A 23,219-nucleotide genomic window follows, 5' to 3' on the forward strand; every position below is an offset into this window, starting at 1 on the left:
CAGCAGCAGGAGGCCCCATTAGCTAAAGTGGTGCTTCAGGTTAAGAACAGTTTCAGGTTAAGTACGGACCTCCGGAACCAATTAAGTATTTAACCCGAGGTACCACTGTATAAGGTTCAATGGCAATTTCCCTTTGTCTGTGACTTGCTGCTCTGCAGCATCCTCTGGTGTCATATTTTTAACGTTATAAACGAGTGTAGATCTGCCCCAAATCTCAGCTTCACAAATGGTACTGAATAATTAAACATGTTTGCAGCCATTAAACTGTCCTAAGGCTTCTGCAGTTTGTTTCAATGGCATTTCAAGCACAACCCAAGCTGCTATGAATAAGTGCCACTTATACTTTGTACCCTGTGTGTGTCAAGACAAATTGTTCCAGTGGTTTCCTATTCCTCTATTCCTTTTAGTATCTCAGCTACACTGTGGGCTAGGATAGGCTATTAATGCCTTGAAAGGTCTGCCATTGAGCTTCATAACTGATTGGGAGATGTCTTATAGGTGCATTTTAATTGAACAAATTTCTGCAGTATCTCCAAGTTTTTGCAGATTCACTAAGAATGGTTTTTTAAAAAAAGGTTCTCAAAATAAAAGCTATCCAAAAATGGGAATTGATTTTTAAAAAAGTAAAATAATTTAGAACAAGCAACAATACAACCCCTATTTTTTTCAGATTAATTTGCCAATTAAAAGGGGGGCATTGCTCTGCTACATATATCACCAGCTTTGGGATAATAATAAATTTATTTATTTATACCCTGCCCACTCTGGGCGGCTCCCAACAGAATAGCAATAAAATATCAAACATTAAAAACTTCCCTAAACAGGGCTGCCTTCAGATGTCTTCTAAGTCAGATAGTTGTTTATTTCCTTGATGTCTGATGGGAGAGCGTTCCACAGGGCAGGAGCCGTTACTGAGAAGGCCCTCTGCCTGGTTCCCTGTAGCTTCACTTCTCGCAGTGAGGGAACCGAATAACAGAATTGTAGAGTTAGAAGGGACCCCGAGGATCATCTAGACGAACCCCCCCTGCAATTCAGGAATGTCAACTAGACCATGCATGACAGATGGCTACCCAACCTCTGGTTACAAACCTCCAAAGAAGGAGTGTCCACAACCTTCCAAGGGAGTCTGTTCCATTGTCAAACAGCTCTTACTGTCAGAAAGGGCTTCTCGGTTTAGTTAGTCAGAATCTCCTTTTTTTTTTGTAACTTGAAGAGATTGGTTTGGGTCCTACCCTCTGGGTGGTGCTCTGGTCTAAACCACTGAGCCTCTTGGGCTTGTTGATCTGAGGGTCGACAGTTTGAATCTGTACGACAGGGTGAGCTCCCATTGCTCTGTCCCAGCTCCTGCCAAGCTAGCAGTTCAAAAGCACGCCAGTGCAAGTAGATAAACAGGTACCACTGTGGTGGGAAGGTAAAAGGCGTTTCCATGCGCTCTGGTTTCCGTCATGGTGTCCCATTGTGCCAGAAGTGGTTTAGTCCTACTGGCCACATGACCAGGAAAGTGGTCTGTGGACAAATGCCGGCTCCCTCGGCCTGAAGCGAGTTGAGCGCCACGCCCCATAATCACCTTTGACTGGACTTAACCATCCAGGGGTCCTTTACCTTTTTTTTACCTTACCCTCCAGAGCAGGAGAAAACAAGCTTGCTCCATCCAATGTGACAGCCCTTTATATATTTGAAGACTACTTTTGAGTGTGAATATATTGGGTATTTTTCCTTGACCCACTGGTGAGCTTTATGCTCCCTTATATTGGGATGTGTGTTAAGTGAACTGTTAATTGTTGCCTTTTTTTCTATGTTCTATTACAATTATTATATTTTTCATTATGTATCATTATTGTATTCCTGTATTTAGACTTCTTTATGTGAATTGCTTTCAGCACAGATGCATTTGTGGAAAACATGGTATGCAAATAATTTGGCTGTAACTATGATAGACATCTGTATCAAGAGACGATTGTTTTCATTACTAGTAATTGCAGCTGAAAATGCAATTGTACATGATTAATCAAAAGAATATTTTCCCCCCTCAAAGACATTGCTTTTTTAGGATTACTAAAGCTGTCTTCTTATTGTCACAGGCTGGAACTAATGGATACATGGCTCCTGAAATCCTAAACGAAGAGAATTACACCTACTCAGTGGACTGGTTTGCTATGGGGTGTAGTATTTATGAGATGGTTGCTGGTCGAACTCCATTCAAGGATTTCAAAGAGAAAGTTGACAAAAGTGAAGTTAAAAGAAGAACCATAGAAGATGAGGTGAAGTTTGAGCACGCTAACTTTGATGAGCCAACAAAAGATATCTGTAAAGCGTTCTTGGCAAAGAAACCAGCAGATCGTTTGGGAACCAGGTACGATTCTATTTATCTTTATTGAAAAAAGAAGTTAAGGCGTAATGCCATCCATTCGTTTTAGGGAAATGAGGTTCATAGGTTCTATAGAGTTTTCTAAGACTGTTTACGCTGGGAAGGTCCAAATGTGTCTCATTGTTAATGTTGGCCAGAAAGCGGAACGGAGCTATCATAAATTGGATGTACATTTTACCCTCTGTAAGTTTTGTGTTCTCTTACAGCAGAACAGACACAGGAAAACTGACTTCCATGTATCTAAATGCTTTAAATGTTTCGTTTAACTCAAGGGTGGCTATCCTATTGGAGTTCAATAACACCTGGAATTTAGTAACCATAAGTGGACTGAAAGGAAAACACTTTAACTTTAACTGGGCAGGGATATTATCTCAAGTCTGAAGTTCTTCTCTGATAGTTGTGGTCACATACATTTCAAGCACATTTAAGGCACACGTAGAATGCCAGCAACTGTAATTTATTAAGGGTGCTGGGAATTATGGCTCTGTGAGCAGTAAACTACGGTTCCGATAATTCTTTGTGGGAAGCCATGTCTGCTAAATGCACTTTAAATCTATGGTGTAGGTGTGGCCAGGTGACTTTTAAAGAACAGGGAGAAAAAAATACTTTCCATAATTGTTTTCCTCCAAAGGCATAGTACAGAATGCATTCTTAGAGCTGCTTTGCTTTTTTAATGAACTTCCAATTCATGGCCAATGCATTGAAATACAGTTTCTTGATTCTGTCTTTTTCCTTTGTTCCCTTGTGCGCAGGTGATGTCCAGTAATGACACAACAAGGAGGGCTGTACTTTGGTTGTAAAATGCAGCCTATGTAAACTACAGCGCACAATCCTTAATCTACCCCCATCAATAATATTATTACAGGCCACCCCAGTCCGTGCTGAGCTGTGCACAGGATTCCAGGGGGCTTGGCCCTCAACCGGTGTCTGCGCTCCTTTGTAGAATTGAAGGTGTGGCAGAGGCTGTTGTGCCTTTAAGAAATATGATTTGTTCACATATTTACACCTGGATTTAGATGGAAGAAGTCCAGTTCCTACAGCATGGTCATCTCAAGAGGGTCTTGTTCCCCACAGCAGGGCAGCACTGGAGTTCAAGGCATCTCTCTCGTATTGTTTGGGGCCTATGGACACATTGGGAATCTGGAAAGACTAGCATGGGCAGGGCTGTCTTAAGCATATCCGGCGCCGTGGTGCAAAGCTCCCTCTGGTGCTCCCCCCCCCCCCGTTTCCCAGAGTTTTTTAAGGAGGATGGCGCTGCCGGCAGGGCTGGAGGAGGTGGGCAGTGGCTGGAGGGCAGCTCCTCCGGCGGGGAAGAGGCAGAGGCTGGATGTGGTGCCTCCCGGCTGAGCTGGTCACTTCATGCCACGGTGGCCATGGCAGACCGAGGCTCTGGGTGCAGCGCTGCTTTGGCACAGCATGGCGGAGGCAGGCGAGGGCAGCGAGCTGATGCTGGGAGGCGCCACATCCAGCCTCCGCCTCTTCCCTGGCACCCTCCAGAACTTGGCGCCCTGGTGCCCCTCGCCACTAGCCTCTATGGGTAAGACACCCCTGAGCATGAGCACAACACACACTTCACAACCATGAACCCACCACATCCTGTTCTACTGGCTCTGGTAAATGCTTCACCCTCCCCAAATCCTTGTTCTCATTTGTTCCTTGTGCTACATTTACAACCCCTGATCTATGTGTTGTTCTAGTCAGCAGTCAGGATTTTCAGTGAGCCTAAAACTGGCTATTTGCTCAAGGGCAAACATATATTACAAATAATATGCATTCCTATGTTGTTTCTGCAGGAGAGTTTAAGAATCCTGCAGAACACCCTGAAAAATATCACATAGGAATATACAGCTAGAAGTGGAGGAGGGTTGCATGGGTTATTTAAGTGATTTGATTTTTCCAAAGGTCTTGGAGCAACGGGTGCATGGCTTCTTGAACTCATGGAACTCTTGAACTCATAGCATCATTTCCTTTTGTCAGAAGGCCAAAGCGTACAACCTTGTGCGCTGAGGTATAGTCTCATTTGGATCACCCTATACTGTTTCAGTGGGGAATTCTAATGTGTCCAGAGGATGTGATTCTTCCCTTCACAGTATGAGTAAATTCAACTATTTCTAGTTCTGTGTGACACAATTCAAGATGTAAAAAGTGTTAGGCAACTTCCCTCGCTCTAGTTCTGTCACTTAAAGAGAAAGCAAGCTTTCAAGTTTTTGTTATTTTGAGGCTGCATACAGTAGACGTCAGGATATATGCAAACACACGTTCTAAATGCTTAAGTCACTTCAGCCAAATTGTCAACCTAATCATAGGTCTCTTGTCCAGGGACAACCAAAGTGGTGCCATCCAGTTGTTGCAGAGTTATATAAATATATTTTATCTTTAAAAAATCCTGCTTAAAGAAGAAACATGCAAGACTTATCATAATCTAATATTGGGGGCCCTTCCAACTTTTCAATTCTATGATTCATGACTAATTCTCTGTTACCAATGAACTACATTATCTGAATGAAACCCAGAGGCAAGATGAGGTAAAATAAGGTTTTGTGCTACTTTTTGGAAAAAAGGCCCCTATAAGCAGGAGAGAAAGGGTTAAGAATAGAAAACGCAGACCATCAGATGAAATAAATACAAACTGCAGCAGAAAATGTCAAGGACAGCCATGAACAGTAATGAGACCATAAAAAGCATAAGAGTTAAGCACAAAGCCAGGGTACTGGAATAACAAACTCGTATATAGACAGGCAGGAAAAGGTGGTCTTTGTCATGATGAACATAAGAAGAGTCCTGCTGGATCAGGCCAAGGGCCCATCCAGTCCACCATCCTGTTCTTACTGTGGCTAGCCAGAAGCCCTTGGGAAGACCACAAGCAGGTGTCAGAGCCTTTAATTTTTTTTCTTATCAACCTAAAGATGTCAAAAGAACCTAAGAAAGAACCTGCTGAATCAGGCCAGTGGCCCATCTAGTCCAACAACCTGTTCTAACAGTGGCCAACTTTATGCCTGTGAGGAAACCTGCAAGCAGGACCTGATCAAAACAACTCTCTCAGCAAGCAGTATTCAGTAGAAGAGTTTGAAGAGTTTGGATTTGATATCCCGCTTTATCACTACCCGAAGGAGTCTCAAAGCGGCTAACATTCTCCTTTCCCTTCCTCCCCCACAACAAACACTCTGTGAGGTGGGTGGGGCTGAGAGACTTCAGAGAAGTGTCACTACCCCAAGGTCACCCAGCAGTTGCATGTGGAGGAGCGGGGAAGCGAACCCGGTTCACCAGATTATGAGTCCACTGCTCTTAACCACTACACCACACTGGCTCTCAGTGTCAGTGGAGGTTCAGCATAGCCAACAGGAGGCCAAACACACCTTCCAAGGAAGGATTTCCCAAAGCAAAAGGAACAACCTACCTTAAGAAAAGAAGTTCCATACTCTGTACATTTCTGCCTGTGTTTTATAACCTGTCTGTCAGGGGTTCAGGAGCAGAGGCAAGGGCAAGGGAGGAAACAGAGAGTGAAGGGGAGGAGGCAGAAGAAAAGATGAGTGATGACGACGACCCGAGATCTCCGAGTCTTTCCAGTGAATCAGAAGATTCACAGAAAGGAGCACCAGTGGCCAGGGCAAGGGGGGAGTCTAGGGGGGCACCCCAGGAAGTTAGAGCCAGAGGGGACTCAGAGGAGAGCAGTTGGAAATCGGGACCAGCGTCACCGCCAGAGAGCAGGGAAGAGGAAGGGAGCCAGGGAGCAAGCGCTGGCAGCTCACAACAGGAGGGAGGGCATGAGTCAGGAGTGGCCACACCTCCATCGGGGAGCGAAGAAACGGTCAGAAGGAAAGTGGAAGGTTGGGCGCGCGCGCCAAGTTCAAATGCACAGGAAAGTGACGCAGTAGGCAGCCCGGAGAGGGAGCCAGGTCCTAAAGCCCGGCGCAAGGAGACAGGAGGGTCCGGGGGGTCGGCGTCAGAAGAATCCCGGAAAGAAGAGACCCCGGGGGGCAGAGGGACCCAGAGGAGAACAGTCAGGCGGAAAAGGTGGAGCAGGGCTAGGATATTAAGTTGGTGCACAAGGGGCGGAGACTCAGACGGAGCTTCGCCGATCTAGCCACTAGACGTAGAGTTGCACGCAGCAGCTTGAGAATGGAAACTGTAACTCAATAAAGACTTTTACTTAATGATCGCTGGCTAGCGTGATCCTCTGTGAGCTAGGATCTGGAAGCAGCTCTGACACTGTCATTCAACCCCACCCTACGTTTTACATGTGGTAATGTTCTTCCAGCTACTCATGAAGTCTGCAAAAGGGCAAAGGAACCTTTTTTTTATTACACCACATCCGTGTTCCTGATCCTGTACGATCCTGCTGCAGCTTGCTCAATGTTATATTAACCTCTGAGGGAATCGGAGAACCGCCTCGTAACCGTTATTTGTGCAGATGTTTTTCACGCTGCTGTTGATATTCCGAAATATGCTGCTTTAGCATTCCTTGCTAGTGATGGTATTTTCTGCATGAGTACGAAGAGTATTCCACTCCCTGCCCCCTCCCCCAGTCCCCTTCTCACCATTCAGCAATAAATTTGTTACTCTGAGTCTCTCAAAAGCAATATAATAAGATAATTCACAAAGAAGCACTGGAACAAAAGTAAGGGGGGAAAGACAAATTCAAGGCATAGACCTCTAGTCTTGTTTTACGCATTGTTGTTAGTGCCAGTAGTGGAAACACATATATCGAAATCCATGAATGGTCTTACAGGGTTTGAAAGGACCATAGATGTTGTCATATTATGTGAAGTAATTTTAAATATTCAGATGGGATGGGAGAGAGAAGCTACACACTGTATACTGGAGGTAGCAGAAAACCTGTCTATGCCCATTATACTGGAGATATTGTTGAAGAACAGCTCATCCTTATTGTAAAGATTAGCTAAAGATTCTAAGGTCATTGAGACCTTGGGTGATCTATTTAAGTACCTGTTGCGTAAGTTAAAGCTTCTCATAGGCAGCTTTAATAAGCACACCTGACCATTTAAAAATGTTCTGTTGTTTGTGATCAAGAGCCAGCATCAAAAGAGCTAGGGTCAGAAGAGATTAACTATTTCATCTCCTAGGAGATTTGTATAATTATATTTTGTACTCTTTGCAATGTGCGAACAAAAATAAACACAAAACCCTTCAGGCAAGTCCATCTCCCAGATGGGAAAGATAAATGATGAGCACAGGAAATTGCTCATCCACAAAGAGATATAATTTATTTGCCTTGCAATGTTTATATAGTGCACTTCAAAATTAATTTACAGAGCCATATACCATACAGGATTATGACAAAGTAGCACAATGCAACAACCAAAGAACAATAAAAGCAACGTAATAAGCAACTAAAATTAAAATTAGCGATACATTTTCAAGCAATGGCCTCAAAGGCTAGGATCAGACATTTGTCCTGTCCAGAAAAGCAACAGGTGTTACTTAGGGCCTAATGCACGTCCCAGCAGACAGCATTCGCCATTGTGGAAGCAACTACTGAGAAGGGGCAGAGGAGAGAGACAGGAATATTTTGAGAATCCTTTTAAATTGTTTGCCAGTGTGCAGGTTTCCTGAAATAATAATAATAATAATAATAATAATAATAATAATAATAATAATAATATATTTATACCCCGCCCATCTGGCTGGGCCTCCACAGCCACTCTGAGCGGCTTCCAACAAAACACCAAAATACAATAGTCCTTCAGATATTAAAAGCTTCCCTAAACAGGGCTGCCTTCAGATGTCTCCTAAAAGTCTGGTGGTAGTTTTTTTCTTTGACATCTGGTGGAAGGGTTTCCACAGGGTGGGCACCACTACCGAGAAGGCCCTCTGCCTGGTTCCCTGTAACTTGGCTTCTCACAGTGAGGGAACTGCCAGAAGGCCCTCGGTGCTGAACCTCAGTGTCTGGGCAGAATGATGGGGGTGGAGACGCTCCTTCAGGTATACTGGACCAAGGCCGTTTAGGGCTTTAAAAGTCAGCACCAACACTTTGAATTGTGCTCAGAAACGTAAAGGTATAAATCAGTCTGTTTATGAATCTGGTAAATTATAACATCAAATTATAACATCAAATTCAGTGGCAAATTCAAGTTCAGGACAAATTGGAGTTGTGCTGTGTCTATTTGCCAACAAACAAAAAGATACAGAGCTGGATCTCATGGAAGAGCAAGTGATATATAGAGAATGAGCCCTGTTTAGGTAAATGTGCCTGCAAGTTCTCAAGCAGTCTTTATCTGGAAGGGGGAAAGGGAGATCCATCAGATACCCAATCCTGGAAAATCTGTGGATCTCCTACTCTTTACTTCTATAAGGTCCCTATGGCCTCTTGTTTACTTTTGTACATGCATGTATTTCAGCCTGGAGGTGGTGCTAAAATGCCACTTTGTAAGCAGGGGGTGATAGCTCTTGAATTTGTTTAAATGTTATTCCCTACCACAGCCTGCAGGCATTCAACTCAGCAGCAAGTAGGAGCTGGAGTGGGGTGGAGCCTGATGTGTTCCTCCTAAGCTGGCAGTAGTCATTTTCAGGTACCACATTTTTTTCCTGGCCTGTGGGTCACACATCTCTGAGATTCTATGCATATCCACCAACATTTCACAGAATAAAAGGGAGGCATGTTTATAGCATCCCAGTTTTCTAACTGAAAATCACCACCTGAGACCCCGCTGCAACTATGCATTGCTGAAAGCCCTGCTCTATTATATGCTGCATTGTCAATGCAGCATATTAGCTATCGACTAAAAACAACACAGGGACGTGGGTGGCGCTGTGGGTTAAACCACAGAGCCTAGGATTTACCAATCAGAAGGTCGGTGGTTCGAATCCCCACGACGGGGTGAGCTCCCATTGCTCGGTCCCTGCTCCTGCCAACCTATTAGTTCGAAAGCATGTCAAAGTGCAAGTAGATAAATAGGTACCGCTCTGGGGGAAGGTAAACGGCATTTCCGTGCACTCCTCTGGTTCGCCAGAAGCGGCTTAGTCATGCTGGCCACATAACCCAGAAGCTGTACGCCGGCTCACTTGGCCAATAAAGCGAGATGAGCGCCGCAAACCCAGAGTCATCCGCGACTAGACCTAATGGTCAGGGGTCCCTTTACCTTTGGCTTTAAAAACAAAAAGAATGGCATCTCTTGTGTGCAAAATGGCATGCTGTGCACCTAATGGTGCCTTAGCATTAACATGCATGCAGGTATATGCTTGCATACCAGATACACAATGCTCCCACTCCACGCTCAGAAATGTAATGTGTAGAAACCCTGGGAAGGAGCTGAATCCTGAAGAATGACAACTCTAGCAACTCACCTTGACAACGTTTTAATGAGGCAGCCCTGAAAGGCAAAAATGGAAACATCAGTTTTCTGGGCTCAGATTTCAAAAATTGGAGCTGTCTCTGGTAATCAAGGACAGATGAGGGAAGTGTTAGATCATGATTCTCAGTTTATTCCCCAAAAAACAATTCTAATGCAATTTACTGTATTTTTTGCTCTATAAGACTCACTTTTTCCCTCCTAAAAAGTAAGGGAAAATGTGTGTGCATCTTATGGAGCGAATGCAGGCTGCGCAGCTATCCCAGAAGCCAGAACAGCAACAGGGATCGCTGCTTTCACTGCACAGCGATCCCTCTTGTTGTTTTGGCTTCTGAGATTCAGATTTCTTGTTTTCCTCCTCCAAAAACTAGGTGCGTCTTGTGGTCTGGTGCGTCTTATAGAGTGAAAAATACGGTATATACTGCTTGATCATAAGAACGGAATGGAACTGAAAGTGGCTTGCAAAATTATATTATTACGAATAATAATTCAGGAAGAAAAGAGTAATAAGAATTGTATATTCTTCTCGTACATTCTTATTGCTTTGTATTATTATGATACAATAATAATTGTAGCCTTGCAGTTCCTTAATCACGAGAAGGTTTTAAACACTATAGTGTAATATCCATTTGACATTGACTAAGTTCTCCAGGTGATGGACAGTCCTGACATTTTCAGTGATCAGAAAATGGTCGAACAATGTCAAATGCATTTTTGTCTTTAAGACTGTTGAGATCTTCTCAAAGGGACCACCTGGGCATCCTGGGCAGACTGTCCTATGCTTCTTGGAGAAAAGGTAGAGGACAGAAGGAATTCCATTTAAATGCACAAACATACACACCGTTTGGTATTCAACGAGTTTGCATTAGAGCTGCTTTTCGATTCTGATGCTTTTAGGGCGCCTGCATGTTTAACACATTTTAAATTGCCTCCTGATTCCTTTATTATTGTAAGCCACACATGAAAGTGTCTGAAGAATTAGGTTAAAATCTCTATAATACATGAACATGTTCCTAGGGCTGCTTACCAGAATCTTTATTAATATTAGATGAATTTCATGTCTAGTTTAAATAGTGCAGCATATCAAAAGTCTAGTGTTAAGACTGACGTTGACGCTTACGTTTCCAAAACATGATGGTTTGCAGGGACCTACCGTATTTTTCGCCCTATAAGACGCACCGGCCCATAGGACACACCTAGATTTGGGGGGGGTGAATAAAGGGGAAAAAATTATTTCCCCCCCCAGGCGCGGGGCTGGGGCGGGGGAAGCCCGAGCTTTCCCCGACCCCAGCCCCCAGAACGGGTCCCAGAGCGATGCCGAAGCTGAGCGTAGCTTCGGCATCGCTCTGGGAGCTTGCGGGGCTGGGGGTAGCCCAAGCTTCCCCCGACCTCAGCCCCCAGAACAGGAGCCAGAGCAATGCCGAAGCTACGTGGAGCTTCGGCATCACTCTGGGAGCTTGCGCAACCTTCGGGAGCCCGGCGCGGCTTCGCACTGGGCTCCGAGGGGTTGCGCGGAGCTGCGCCGATCCTGGGAGCGCAGGCAGCTCTGCACAACCTTCGGGAGCCTGGCGCGGCTTCGCGCCGGTCTCCCTAGGGCTGCGCAGAGCTTTCTGAAGCCTGGAGAGGGAGAGGGGCGGTGCACACCGACCCCTATCGCTCACCAGGCTTCAGCAAAAGCCTGTATTCGCCCCATAGAAGGCACACACATTTCCCCTTCATTTTTGGAGGGGAAAAAGTGCGTCCTATAGGGCAAAAAATACGGTACTTCCAAGTAGATATTCTTCAAATTTGCTTTTCAGCCTGATTAAAACTTGGTCCGTGAAGTAGAAAAGCCTTTTGTACCTTGAGCTAAGAATACATCAAACTAATTTATTTTTGATCACTTCTCTCTGATTTTGCAGTTGACTATACCTAAGATCTGTGCATGTTTGAGTTTAACCTTGAAATTCTCTTGTCTTATTGCAGGAGTAATGATGATGATCCCAGGAAGCATGCTTTCTTCAAATCAATAAACTTCCACAGGCTGGAGGCAGGCCTTATAGATCCCCCCTTTGTGCCAGATCCCAGCGTTGTCTATGCCAAAGATGTTGCAGACATTGCCGACTTCTCTGAAGTGCGGGGGATAGAGTTTGATGACAAAGACAAGAAATTCTTCAAGAAATTTGCAACAGGTGCTATCCCAATACCTTGGCAGGAAGAAGTCATTCAAACAGGACTGTTTGAAGACCTGAACAATCCCCACAGATTAGTTGCTGACTCGAAATCTGGAGTTTGTTTGTTGTTATAAATATTGCACCAGAAATGTAAGGGTGGGAATGCACCATTGAACCTTCCATTATTTCAAAGACTCTAAGGTGTGTAGCAAGAACTCATTGTCGTCATAAAGGCAAGCCGAATAAACTGTTCTCTTCCATTTTGGTATTTTATTGGAAATTTTCAATGAAGAATGAGGATTATTTTAAAATAGCATGATGGCTTAACAACTCATGGTGATTTCTGGATAAAATGCACAAAATCATCTGGATATATATTTTCCTCCCTTGAGACTGCTTCTGCTTTGTTAGGTTTCAGTAGTGATACATCCATGTTCTTTATGAAAAAGACTTATCACTGGAGTGACACAGTGGGTCTAAACTGATTGCAGTTAAGTAGGAAACTCAATAAAAATGTATATAGGCTATGCTTCTCCGTTTATTAAGTATTAAAACAATAGTCAACATATTTTTGCTACTGATTGCAACTTCCTATCAGATTTCCTGATAGTATCTTTTCACTCTGATGAAAGCTGTAGTTTAAATTAAACTACAAAATGAATCACACCAGTATGTAACTGGTCTTTAAAGAGAGAATAATATAAATGCAATAGGAATGTTTATTCAGCAAGCAATGGGATTAAAAGAAATGGTTAATTGTTTTTACAAGTGCTTTTAATGCTGGAAACTAATGTACATAACATGTCTAGCTTAAATGTGTACTACATCTGGTTCTTTTACAAATCTTTGTAAATCTCTCATTTTGACATTTCTTTTTTGTGTGTCAGGGTATTCTGAAGCTGGTTAATTTAGGCAGGCAAATCTTAGATAAAAATGTCTAGTTATTGGGGGTTCTTTAACAGCAGAAGTTCATTTATGAAAGTTATGTCCCACCCTAAATTCTCAGATGAAATTATTTCTGTGGCCCTGTCGAACTGTATAAACTTAAAAGTGAGCATGCAATTGAACACTTGGGGAGGTTTATGATTGGAGAAAATCTCAAAACAGATGGCACCAAATTACTCACTGATAAATATAATTTTTAAAATCATGCCATTTACAATCTTGAACCTAAGCCTGCCTCCCAATCAGTTTATCTATGTGGCTGCCATCCATCCAGCGGTGTGACTCCAATTCTGATCGCATTCTGAATTTCATCCAGTAAAACTTTAATTAGATATTGTTGTGATCCAAAGTTTTGTATAAAACTGAGTTAATCTACAAAGAGCTGTGTCTCCTCTGTTTATTCCCTGCTATTTTAGCTTTTTTTGTTTTGCAATCTGCACATCTTATCCTCAATAATACTGATACTTGAAAGTGAGAAAAAGCCCTACTTCAGATGAAGTGACTCGAGGAAAACAGGCAGAAGCCTGAGCCAAAAAGATCTTTTGTTTCTGTGCATTCCTTTAACTAAAGGGAAAACATAAAAAAAATTAAAAAATTAGTCCAGACTTATTTCAGACATCCTCCCATTTGTGGCTGCTAGAATTACAAGGGTACAGAACCAGAATTCAGGCCTAAGTTAAAACCACAAGAGACCTGCTTATTAAGATATGACAAATTCTGTGTTTTGCCCTGTATACTGCAATGTTCTATTTTCAGTTCAATGGTAATCTTAAATTAATCTCAGAACCATCTCCCACGAGGCAGGGTGAAGCTGTTGCCTCATGTGGTGGAATTTCCAACAAGATCTCGCAAGATCTTGCTGAAATCTCATGAGATTCCACGGAACACATGAGATTTCAGCAAGATCTTGCTGGAAATCAGCACCAATGCTGGCGCTGCTTCCCTGGCAGAGGCAGCGGCAGGGTAGCACTGGCCATTTCACATCAAGCAGAAAAACAGGGTGTGCCGTCCCTGTGTGTGAGCGGCTATGCTTGTTTTTTGCAGAATTGTCAGGACTCAGAAAAGGGATTCAGGTTCCAGATCTGATTTATTTTTTTTTAAATACTAACTTAGAAGATACAGGGGAGCCCAGAGCTGAAAGTGGAGTTTGGTGAAATGTGGAAAGCAGTGGGAGAACCCACCCAGTTACTGGAAATCCTTGCAGGTTAGAAGGTTCGTGGATGGACCGAACAGCAAAAATGCATCATTTGACAGTGTTCCTGGAGAAGCAGACAGTACGTCCGAAACTTTAGTTGCTGTTGTAGGAAATCAGATTTAAGATCAGGATTCTAAACTAATTCTGGTGAACTGAAATTATTGGTTAAGCTTATTTAATGCATACAGAAAGAGTTATTTACATATAAAAATGGAGCTGAAAGTCCTGAGTCTCCCTTGCTGCATCAAAGTTAGTGAACAAATGAAATCACTCTTTGGGGATTATTGTGGTGATGAAATCCCAGCTGAGCATGTTTATGAGTAGCTGCATCTAAGAAAACAAGCTCATCTTACCAGTGCACTTTAAAGCAAGCAGCTTTTGTGGTAATCCACAATTTTTTTTATCATGGACTGACAATTAGATGTTTGAGTTAGACAGTATGCAGATTCATGTCAAACCAGCAGGACTCAAGTAAATTAAATTTTCTAAACAACTCTCTTTCCAGCATACAGGCATAAGCAAATATCCGCTGGAAGAAGATGAACATTCAAATTAGAATTAAACCAATGTTCTTTTTTTCTAATGCGGTCTTCATGTTAGTAGATTCTGATGAACTAAACTGGACAACATAAATTAACGAAGATTGTCTTCATTTAAAGTTTCTTTCTCGCATCAGAACAATGCCATTACAAAAGTACAAATTCCAGTGAAACAATTTCCCCTGTAATACTTTTGAACTACTTCAATTTTTAGTTTGTTGGATAACAAAATGACAGGGATTTGCATATCCGTAGTGCCACTCTGAATTATAACAGAGGTTATAATTAATTCACATTAGCCCACCATTATTCCTTTCATGAAATAAAATAAAATTGCTTAATTTTCTTCTTTAACAATTAATTTTCACAAATAACGAAAAGTGAGACTATGAGAAGTAAATGGGAATTATTCCTTGAAATATTCCCCTCCCAATGTTTGTGAAACTAGTGCCCTCTCTTTACATCTAAAGCATCAACTGACAGTAAAGAATTCCTACAGGTTATCAAAACAGGAGTTAATTTAAAACTCTTCAGCTGCGGGAAGGCACCAGATTGGGGAAGGCTGCTCTGTAGCAAAATAACATGGCTACAATGAGGTAAACTAAGGCAGCAGTCTTGCCAAATGTTTAAAAACTGACTCCTAGGTGGAGGAATGTCTTGGTGTTTATTTTTAAGGCCAACAACAACTATACAAGACCTGGGGTTGGGGTGGGGGAAGACACCAGCTTCGAAGGAAACACTCTGATGATACCTTATGGATTTGTCAAGTGATGAAACAGCAGTGTTAACAAAGGTTGTGCATCACCCCGAATCTAGCAAGATTCCAGGGGGTTCTGGGATTGTGTTTCCATTGGGAATCAGGATGCGGCAAAGACTGTCATGTCTTTAAGAAACATGGTTTCTTTTACACATATTTGCACCTAAAGCCTTCAGCGGAGGGGGTGCAGAACATTACACCCTAATAGTGTTCCTTGTTGCTCCTCTCATTGCAACAACAACAACAATTATTATTTATATCCCAGCCACTCTGGGCGGCTCCCAACAGAATATTAAAAGCATGATAAAACATCAAACATTAAAAACTTCCCTAAAACAGGGCTGCCTTCAGATGTCTTCTAAAACTCAGATAGTTGTTTATTTCCTTGACATATGATGACACAGGGCGGGTGCCACTATCGAGAAGGCCCTCTGCCAGGTTCCTGGTAACCTCACATCTCGCAATGAGGGAACCGCCAGAAGGCCCTTGGAGCTGGACCTCAGTGTCCAGGCTGAATGATGGGGGTGGAGATGCCCCTTCAGGTATACAGGACCGAGGCTGTTTAGGGCTTTAAAGGTCAGCACCAGCACTTTGAACTGTGCTCGGAAACATACTGGGAGCCAATGTAGGTCTTTCGGGACTGGTGTTATATGGTCTCGACGGCCACTCCCAGTCACCAATGGCCTCTGGTCTCTCAGTGAAACCTTTCCCAGCCAGTACATGTGGAGTTTGCCCTCTGGCCAGCTTAGACACTCAGTTCTTCTCCCTCTGGTTTGCACATTCCTTTTCTATGTTATGCTTCATTCCCAGCTTGAAAACTGCTGCCTTTAATAGCAAGAGATCCCTGTCCAACTTTCCAGGAGGCAAGCCCCAATAAGGTTGCAACTGGTTTGGAGAAACCTTGCTCCTTTGCTGTTTATAGGCCAATTACAAATAAGGCATGCTGTTACCAATAGGATGTGAAAAATCATTGGTTTTCCATGTTTCCTCTTTCCTCCCTTTCCCACTGGTTTGAGAAACATAGGCCAAAGCCTATGTAAGTCATATTCAGAGTAAACCGATCGAACTCACTGAACTTATGCTGACTATGCCTTAGTTGGGTATCAACCATTGTACTTAGGGACTTTATTCTACTGTGTTTACTCAACCTGCCTAGAATGATCCTTCTTTTGTAGATTATATTTTCTGATTCAGTGAACTACCCCTAATGCTGCAGTAAAAGAAACGAAGATTATTTTAGCACCTTACGTAATGCTGCATTGTTTGTGCTTTATATGTTATGCCAAGAACAAAATGTTTTACATTCATCACACCCGCGTCCTTCCTCTTCCTCATAAAACTCCTATATTTTAACCTCTGTGACCTAATTTCTTGACACTGTGAACACAATGTCAAGTTCTGCCCGGTGTATATTTTGCTCACACACCGCAGGCTGGATTAAGGCTACTGCAATGGATTGATGTTTTTGCAAAGAATACCAGAGGGATGACTCTGGTTACTTGTCATAACTTGTAACCCAGTTAACAATAGTAGGCTACTTGTTTAAAACAGCAACGACTGAAATGGATGGTTCCATTGTCCCCCTGTTCCCCCACTGGAGCTGTGTAAAAACACACTAAATGGATGTACTAGATGTGTCACCTGACTTGGATTCCCTGGAATGAGCGAAATCAACGGCATGGTTGGAGTTCTTACTTGCCAGCTCTTGAACTGACACACACTATGTGTGTGGTAAGCCTAGTTAAACCAGCTTAAGCAATAATGTTAAGCAATACAGGAGTTTTCTCTTGTTGCTCTTATTTCTGTTTTCTTCTTCTTCTTTTGTTTTTTGTTTTAGTTACACAGCTTGTGTGCTCAGTAGTCCAGCACTAAATTGCTTTGGTAAATGCTGATTCCTTTAAAAGTGGGAACTCTCATGGCTTTTAAATTTTTAACATCAGTCACATTATCCTCTAAATGCACGTAATGGCTGCACCACAGACTGTTCCTGTGGCTGTAATAAACACTTTTTAAAAATACTGAATTTTAAATTGTAACCTGCCCTGGTACGGGTAATAAACACCAATAACAACAAGACTGATGATGGGAAGTCCTTCTTCACACAATGCAGAGTGAAACTTTGGAAACCTCTCCCACGGGAGGTAGCGATGACCACCATCTTGGGTGGTTTAAAAAGAGGATTAGACAAATTCATGGACGAGCGGGCTATCAATGGCTACTGGCTGTCCCATGGAAGATGGAACAAGCTATTTTGCTCCCACTCTGGAGAGTAGGCCTCAGACCAATGGATTCAAGTTACAGGAGATTCCAACTCAGAATCAGGAAGAACAGTCAGAGCTGTTTGACAGTGGAACAGACTCCCAAAAGGAAGTGGTGGACTCTCCTTCATTAGATATTTTTTTTTACAGCAGAGGTGGTTCTTTACTTGAAATTCCTGCCTTGGACTACATGACCCTCAGGGCCCCTTCCACCTGTAACGTTCTGTGATTCTATGATAACAACAACACCACAAAATAGGAAGGGAGAATTTGAACACCTGAGAGGTGACTAATTGTAGAAGGTGGGTGGCTAGGATAATAATAATAATAATAATAATAATAATAATAATAATAATAATAATAATTTATTTATACCCCGCCCATCTGGCTGAGTTTCCCCAGCCACTCTGGGCGGCTCCCAATCAAGTGTTAAAAACAATACAGCATTAAATATTAAAAACTTCCCTAAACAGGGCTGCCTTCAGATGTCTTTTAAAAAGAAGATAGCTGCTTATTTCCTTGACATCTGCTGGGAGGGCGTTCCACAGGGCGGGTACCACGATCAAGAAGGCCCTCTGCCTGGTTCCCTGTAACCTCACTTCTTGCAATGAGGGAACCGCCAGAAGGTCTTCAGTGCTGGACCTCAGTGTCTGGGTTGGATGATGGGGGTGGAGATGCTCCTTCAGGTATACAGGACTGAGGCCGTTTAGGGCTTTAAAGGTCAGCACCAACACTTTGAATTGGTTGGATAGAGGAGAGCATTGGATCATCAAGATGCTGGCAATGAAAAACAAGAAAAATTACTTATAGAGTTCATTCATTCATTCATTCATTCATTCATTCATTCATTCAAAATTACTTACAGAGGAAACCTCTGCGCATATATACTCAGAAGTAAGTTCCACTGGCATTCAGTGGAGCTTACTTCCAGGAAAGTAAGGATTGCATAGGATTGCAGCCTAAGGACAACAAGCAAGTCTAGGAAGCTGTTTATAGTGAATCAGAGCACTGACCTATTAAGCCCAGTATTGTCTCAGTGGGTCTCTGGGGTTTCAGAGAGGAGTCATTTCCAGTTCTACCTGGAAATGCTAAAGACTGAACCTGTAAACCTTTTGCATGCAAACCTGGTGCTCCACCACTGAGCATCAGCCCTCCCCCCTGACCTATGGCTCTTATAAACATTCCACACACACCCTACCATGTACACAAGTTAGCACACTAGCAATTGGGAACCCGAAACCGCTGGCATACTCATTCTACATATGAATGCGCCGCCTCACACTGTGTGCTCCCATGCGATAGAGAGAAGACCATTTGCATGGAGCAACGCTGCAGCTAAGCACTTTCTCCATGGCCACTGTCAAGCCTGCTATGTCCCAAACTGAGTCTGCAACAAAACACTCTGCAGTAAAATTGCTTTAAAATATTTTCAAATAAATAATAGTCAAACAATAATACGCAACCTAGAACAGAAGGGTGTGTGTGCAGTGTGGTGTAGTGGTTCAGAGCGGTGGACTCGTAATCTGGTGAACCGGGTTCGATTCCCTGCTCCTCCACATGCAGCTGCTGGGTGACCTTGGGCTAGTCACACTTCTCTGAAGTCTCTCAGCCCCACTCACCTCACAGAGTGTTTGTTGTGGGGGAGGAAGGGAAAGGAGAATGTTAGCCGCTTTGAGACTCCTTCGGGTAGTGATAAAGGGGATATCAAATCCAAATCCAATGTGCTACCTTGACCAATTTAGGGAGGCGTATGTCTGAGAAGCACGTGGTCAGAAAAAGATGGGGTTTACAAAGAACCACCCAATTAGCAAGTTGTTGTGCTTCATTTCCCTGTTCCCCTTCACCTATATGTTGCAACAAAATATGAAGGTGGGGGGGAGGAAACACAGCCTAATGAGTAATGTTAATAACTGAGACTTTTGATTCACTGTGATGTCTTAAGCACTGTAATATGCTATCTTCCAAAATGAAATCCAAATCAGCACCTATCAAAACAAGTGTTGTAGGGAAGCAGGTCTGAACTTATATATTATTTGCTTTCTTCTCCCTCCATAGGGCAATGAAACGTAATTAGGTTTTGCACGAGTTTTAGAAGGAGAACATGCTGGCAAAACAAACAAGAATGTTCCTGCTTCATCAAACCAGCATAGGCAACATGACTGATCAAGGCTGATTCACATGATCAATGGTGGCCATGTTTCTTTTCAACTCATAATGGCTCATTGACTCTAGGATTGATTGGTATGTTTACCAAGAGGTGGGCTGATTTGCACACCACTCCAAACAGACGTTGGGTCACAACAGAAGACAAAACTGGCAGCTTTTGCTTGGAGAAAAGAAGACAACCCACTCATGGCAAGCAAGGAACCTGACTCATAAAAGGAAGGAAAGAGTAGTTTTCATGAGCCTGGTGATAGGTGACTGTCACAGACCCTCCAAGTGTCCCTATATTCCAGGGACATTCCCAGATATAGAGGAGCCGTCCCGGTTTCTGATTTGATCCCGGAATGCCCTACTTTTCCTTAGGATGTCCCTGTTTTCATTGGAGAAAAGTTGGAGAGTATGGAATAGGATGTCCCTATTTTCACTGGAGGAATGTTGGAGGGTATGCTGTCAGTTTGGAATAACTCCAAATGTGAGAAGACATTGACATGAAAAGCTGTGCCTGCTGGAATTCCCTCCTTTGCACGATGGTGAAAAGGTAACAGAGCTGCATCCTATTTTGCATTTGGCTACCCTACAACCACTTGTTTGTTTGGACAGGCAGCAAGCAGGCTTCAGGTACAGTGTGTAAGGTGAGATCAGGGGTGCCAACTTGAATAACATATTGGAGGTGGGGCAGGTAAGCCCCACCTGACATAATCAGTCACATGACACGGTGCACACACACCATTTGAATGGCAATGCTCATCAACTTGGGGGGTGCAGCCCCCCCAAAATATTTTATTGTGGGGGCAAAGGGACCTCGGCCCCTAGGAGTTGACTCTATGGGTGATATACTGAGGACAGAACTGTGTGTGTTGCATGGATTGGATTGAATTGGCTGGCACTACTAAGCTTTCATGCTGTCCTCGGATGCAGCAGAGGATGCTGTCATATCACCGATGTTGAAGTAAGTTTTAATTGCAAGTCTGGTGAGCTTCAATATGTAGAACTGGAGGGGGTGTAAGTATTTGCCCCAGGCAGAAAATGTTGTTAGCCAGCTCTGGGGCATATGATTCATCAGCTGATTATAGCATGAGGGGATGCGGGTGGCGCTGTGGTTTAAACCACTGAGCCTCTTGGGCTTGCTGATCAGAAGATCGGCAGTTCGAATCCACACAATGGGGTGAGCTCCCCGTTGCTCTGTCCCAGCTTCTACCAACCTAGCAGTCTGAAAGCACACCAGTGCAAGTAGATAAATAGGTACCGCTGTGGCGGGAAGGCAAATGGCGTTTCCATGCGCTCCGGCTTCCGACACAGAAGCGGTTTAGTCATGCTGACCACATGACTCAGAAAGCTGTCTGTGGACAAACGCTGGCTCCCTCAGCCTGAAGCAAAATGAGCGCCACAACCCATAGTCACCTTTGACTGGACTTAACCACCAAGGAGTCTTTTACCTCTACCTTTTACCTGTAAGACCAGTACTTATTTAGAACCCAAAATTAACTATCATGAGTATAATTTTAATATCACCCAAAGTTCAGTATTTTTCAATGAGAGTGTTCACACATTCATCTGAGTCTCAGTCAAGTACGGAGTAATCCTGAGAGATCAAGTTTTGTACTTGCATGTGTGAATCAGACCAAACAGTTCCACATGCAGCCTAAGCCCATACATGTTGACTCAGAAGGAAATACTGCTGCATAGATGAAATATACTCAGAGTCACAAAGTGATTTCATGCTCTTTATTCAGCTCATAGTGGTGAGGAGGAATGAATGAATGTCCCCTCAAAGTATCTGCTTTATATACATTATTTACACAGTGGGCTGCACATGACTGGCTAATTCTGGAATTCTACTGTAAGCCAATCAGGTTGTGGATTCACTTATATCTGGAGCATGATTGGGTGGTTCCTGCCAACCAATCTTACTGCTGCATTGTTCTAGGACCAATCAGACTGCTGCATTCTGAATCCTATGGTTCTAGGACCAATCAGACTGCTGCAGTTTGGATCCTATTCAACTCAGTACATAACAATAGAAATGGCTAATATTAAACCTGTAACTCACAAAGGCAACTATCATGGCCCATTATAAATCAAGCTATAAATCAAGTAACACTTTGGAAAGCTTCAAAGTTTATTGTGCCTTGGGATGTCAGAAAATCCATTCATGGTTTGGCATAAATGGTTTCTAATTATCTGTTAGTCTCAAGATCTTCCTGTAAGGAAGTATCCCATTATTTGAAAGGAACAATGACAAATTTAACAATAGTAGAAAGGAAATATTATTGTGACTGTAAAAAGCATTCAAATAATTCCTATTTTTCTTTACCTAATCCAGAAAAAAATGTTTAGATGCACTTAGGTTGTGCAACAGAGTATAATGAATATTGCTATTGGTTTTCAGTTAAATAATGGAGAGGCATTTCATGCCTTGGACTGCTGCAGAATACGGTGGGAATATCGTTTTTTTACTGACAGGGCCTTGTAAATCTCTCATAATTGGCTTCATGCATGAGTCTATTTGCAGGATCACAGCCAAAATGTGCATTATCATAAAACTATAATTACCTGGATATGCCATTGACTAATGGGGAACAGTCCATGAAAATAAATTTTAGATGGTGGTTATGACTACAGCACAGTTTATAATATGGGAGGGATATTATTTTCCCCATACAATCCTCATACAATTTCCCCCAATCAAATCAGTACCTCGCTTTCTTTCACAAGTGATGCTCACACCATCCTTTTGCATTTCCTGTTTCTGTAAAGTAAATGAAAAGCTTAAGTTAACGAGGGACTCATCCATACATTACTTCCGATTGTGCCACACTCAGGCACAGTCAGGCAAACTCACAAAATTAAGTAATTGTCTCAAAACATCTTCAAGAACATTGAGAGGGGCGGAATTCTAAAAACAAGTTAAAAAATACATAAATCTGACCTCTATGAAATAAAATGTAATCCAGTTTAGGATTGTACCCTACCCCATTAGGAAGGGATTATTTCAACAGAGGAATCCCCACAGAGCTCTTTTTCTACCCATTTTAGATTTATAAGTAAATGACATCACCCTGATTAACTGCTGACAAATTTTATAACATTTCCCACTGCCATTTTCCCCTGCTCGTACCAAGCAAAGGTTAGGTGAGACTGGATATCAGTCAATACAGCTGCAAACATTCTCTTACCTTTTTGAAAAGAATAAGGACAATATTGTATTTCTAACTGATGAACAAGCGCAACAGCTAGCAAGATCTGACCATTCTGTCCCAGTCTTAAACTGGGCATTACACAATCCCATTATGCTTGTTTGGCTACAGAATGAAGGGCTCTTTGCATACTGCAAATGTTCTTGCTTCTTAGCCTGTATTCTGAACAAACCATTTAGCAAATTAATAAAAGATGAAGATTGAATAAGACTGTGGCAGCAAAGCAGCCATTAGAATTACCACAGGGCAAACTGTTACCGGGAACCAATTTGCAAAACACCAATATTGTTTATGAAGATTTTTTAGTTTAGAGGTCAGATATGCATTCTCTTTG

The 23,219-nt window shown here is 42.7% G+C and overlaps 1 protein-coding gene and 1 long non-coding RNA gene across 2 annotated transcripts in view; one reads left to right on the forward strand and one right to left on the reverse strand.

The window, feature by feature from the left end:
- Positions 1–13,157, forward strand: part of GRK7 (G protein-coupled receptor kinase 7) — a 44,612-nt gene extending 31,455 nt beyond the window's left edge. The window contains exons 3-4 of the mRNA XM_083503702.1: positions 2,082–2,353; positions 11,644–13,157. Of these exons, the coding sequence (XP_083359828.1) occupies positions 2,082–2,353; positions 11,644–11,965 (594 nt within the window). The 3' untranslated portion in view covers positions 11,966–13,157. The remainder of the gene's footprint in view (positions 1–2,081; positions 2,354–11,643) is intronic.
- The window catches only part of LOC310707104, a 213,695-nt gene extending 194,516 nt beyond the window's left edge, over positions 1–19,179 (reverse strand). The window contains exon 1 of the long non-coding RNA XR_014526340.1: positions 19,101–19,179. This is a non-coding gene — a long non-coding RNA (uncharacterized lncRNA). The remainder of the gene's footprint in view (positions 1–19,100) is intronic.
- Between the last annotated feature and the right edge of the window lie 4,040 nt (positions 19,180–23,219).

This window comes from Podarcis liolepis, assembly GCF_965112155.1.
Source record: "Podarcis liolepis genome assembly, chromosome: 5".
In the NCBI taxonomy this organism is placed as follows: Eukaryota; Metazoa; Chordata; class Lepidosauria; order Squamata; family Lacertidae; genus Podarcis; species Podarcis liolepis.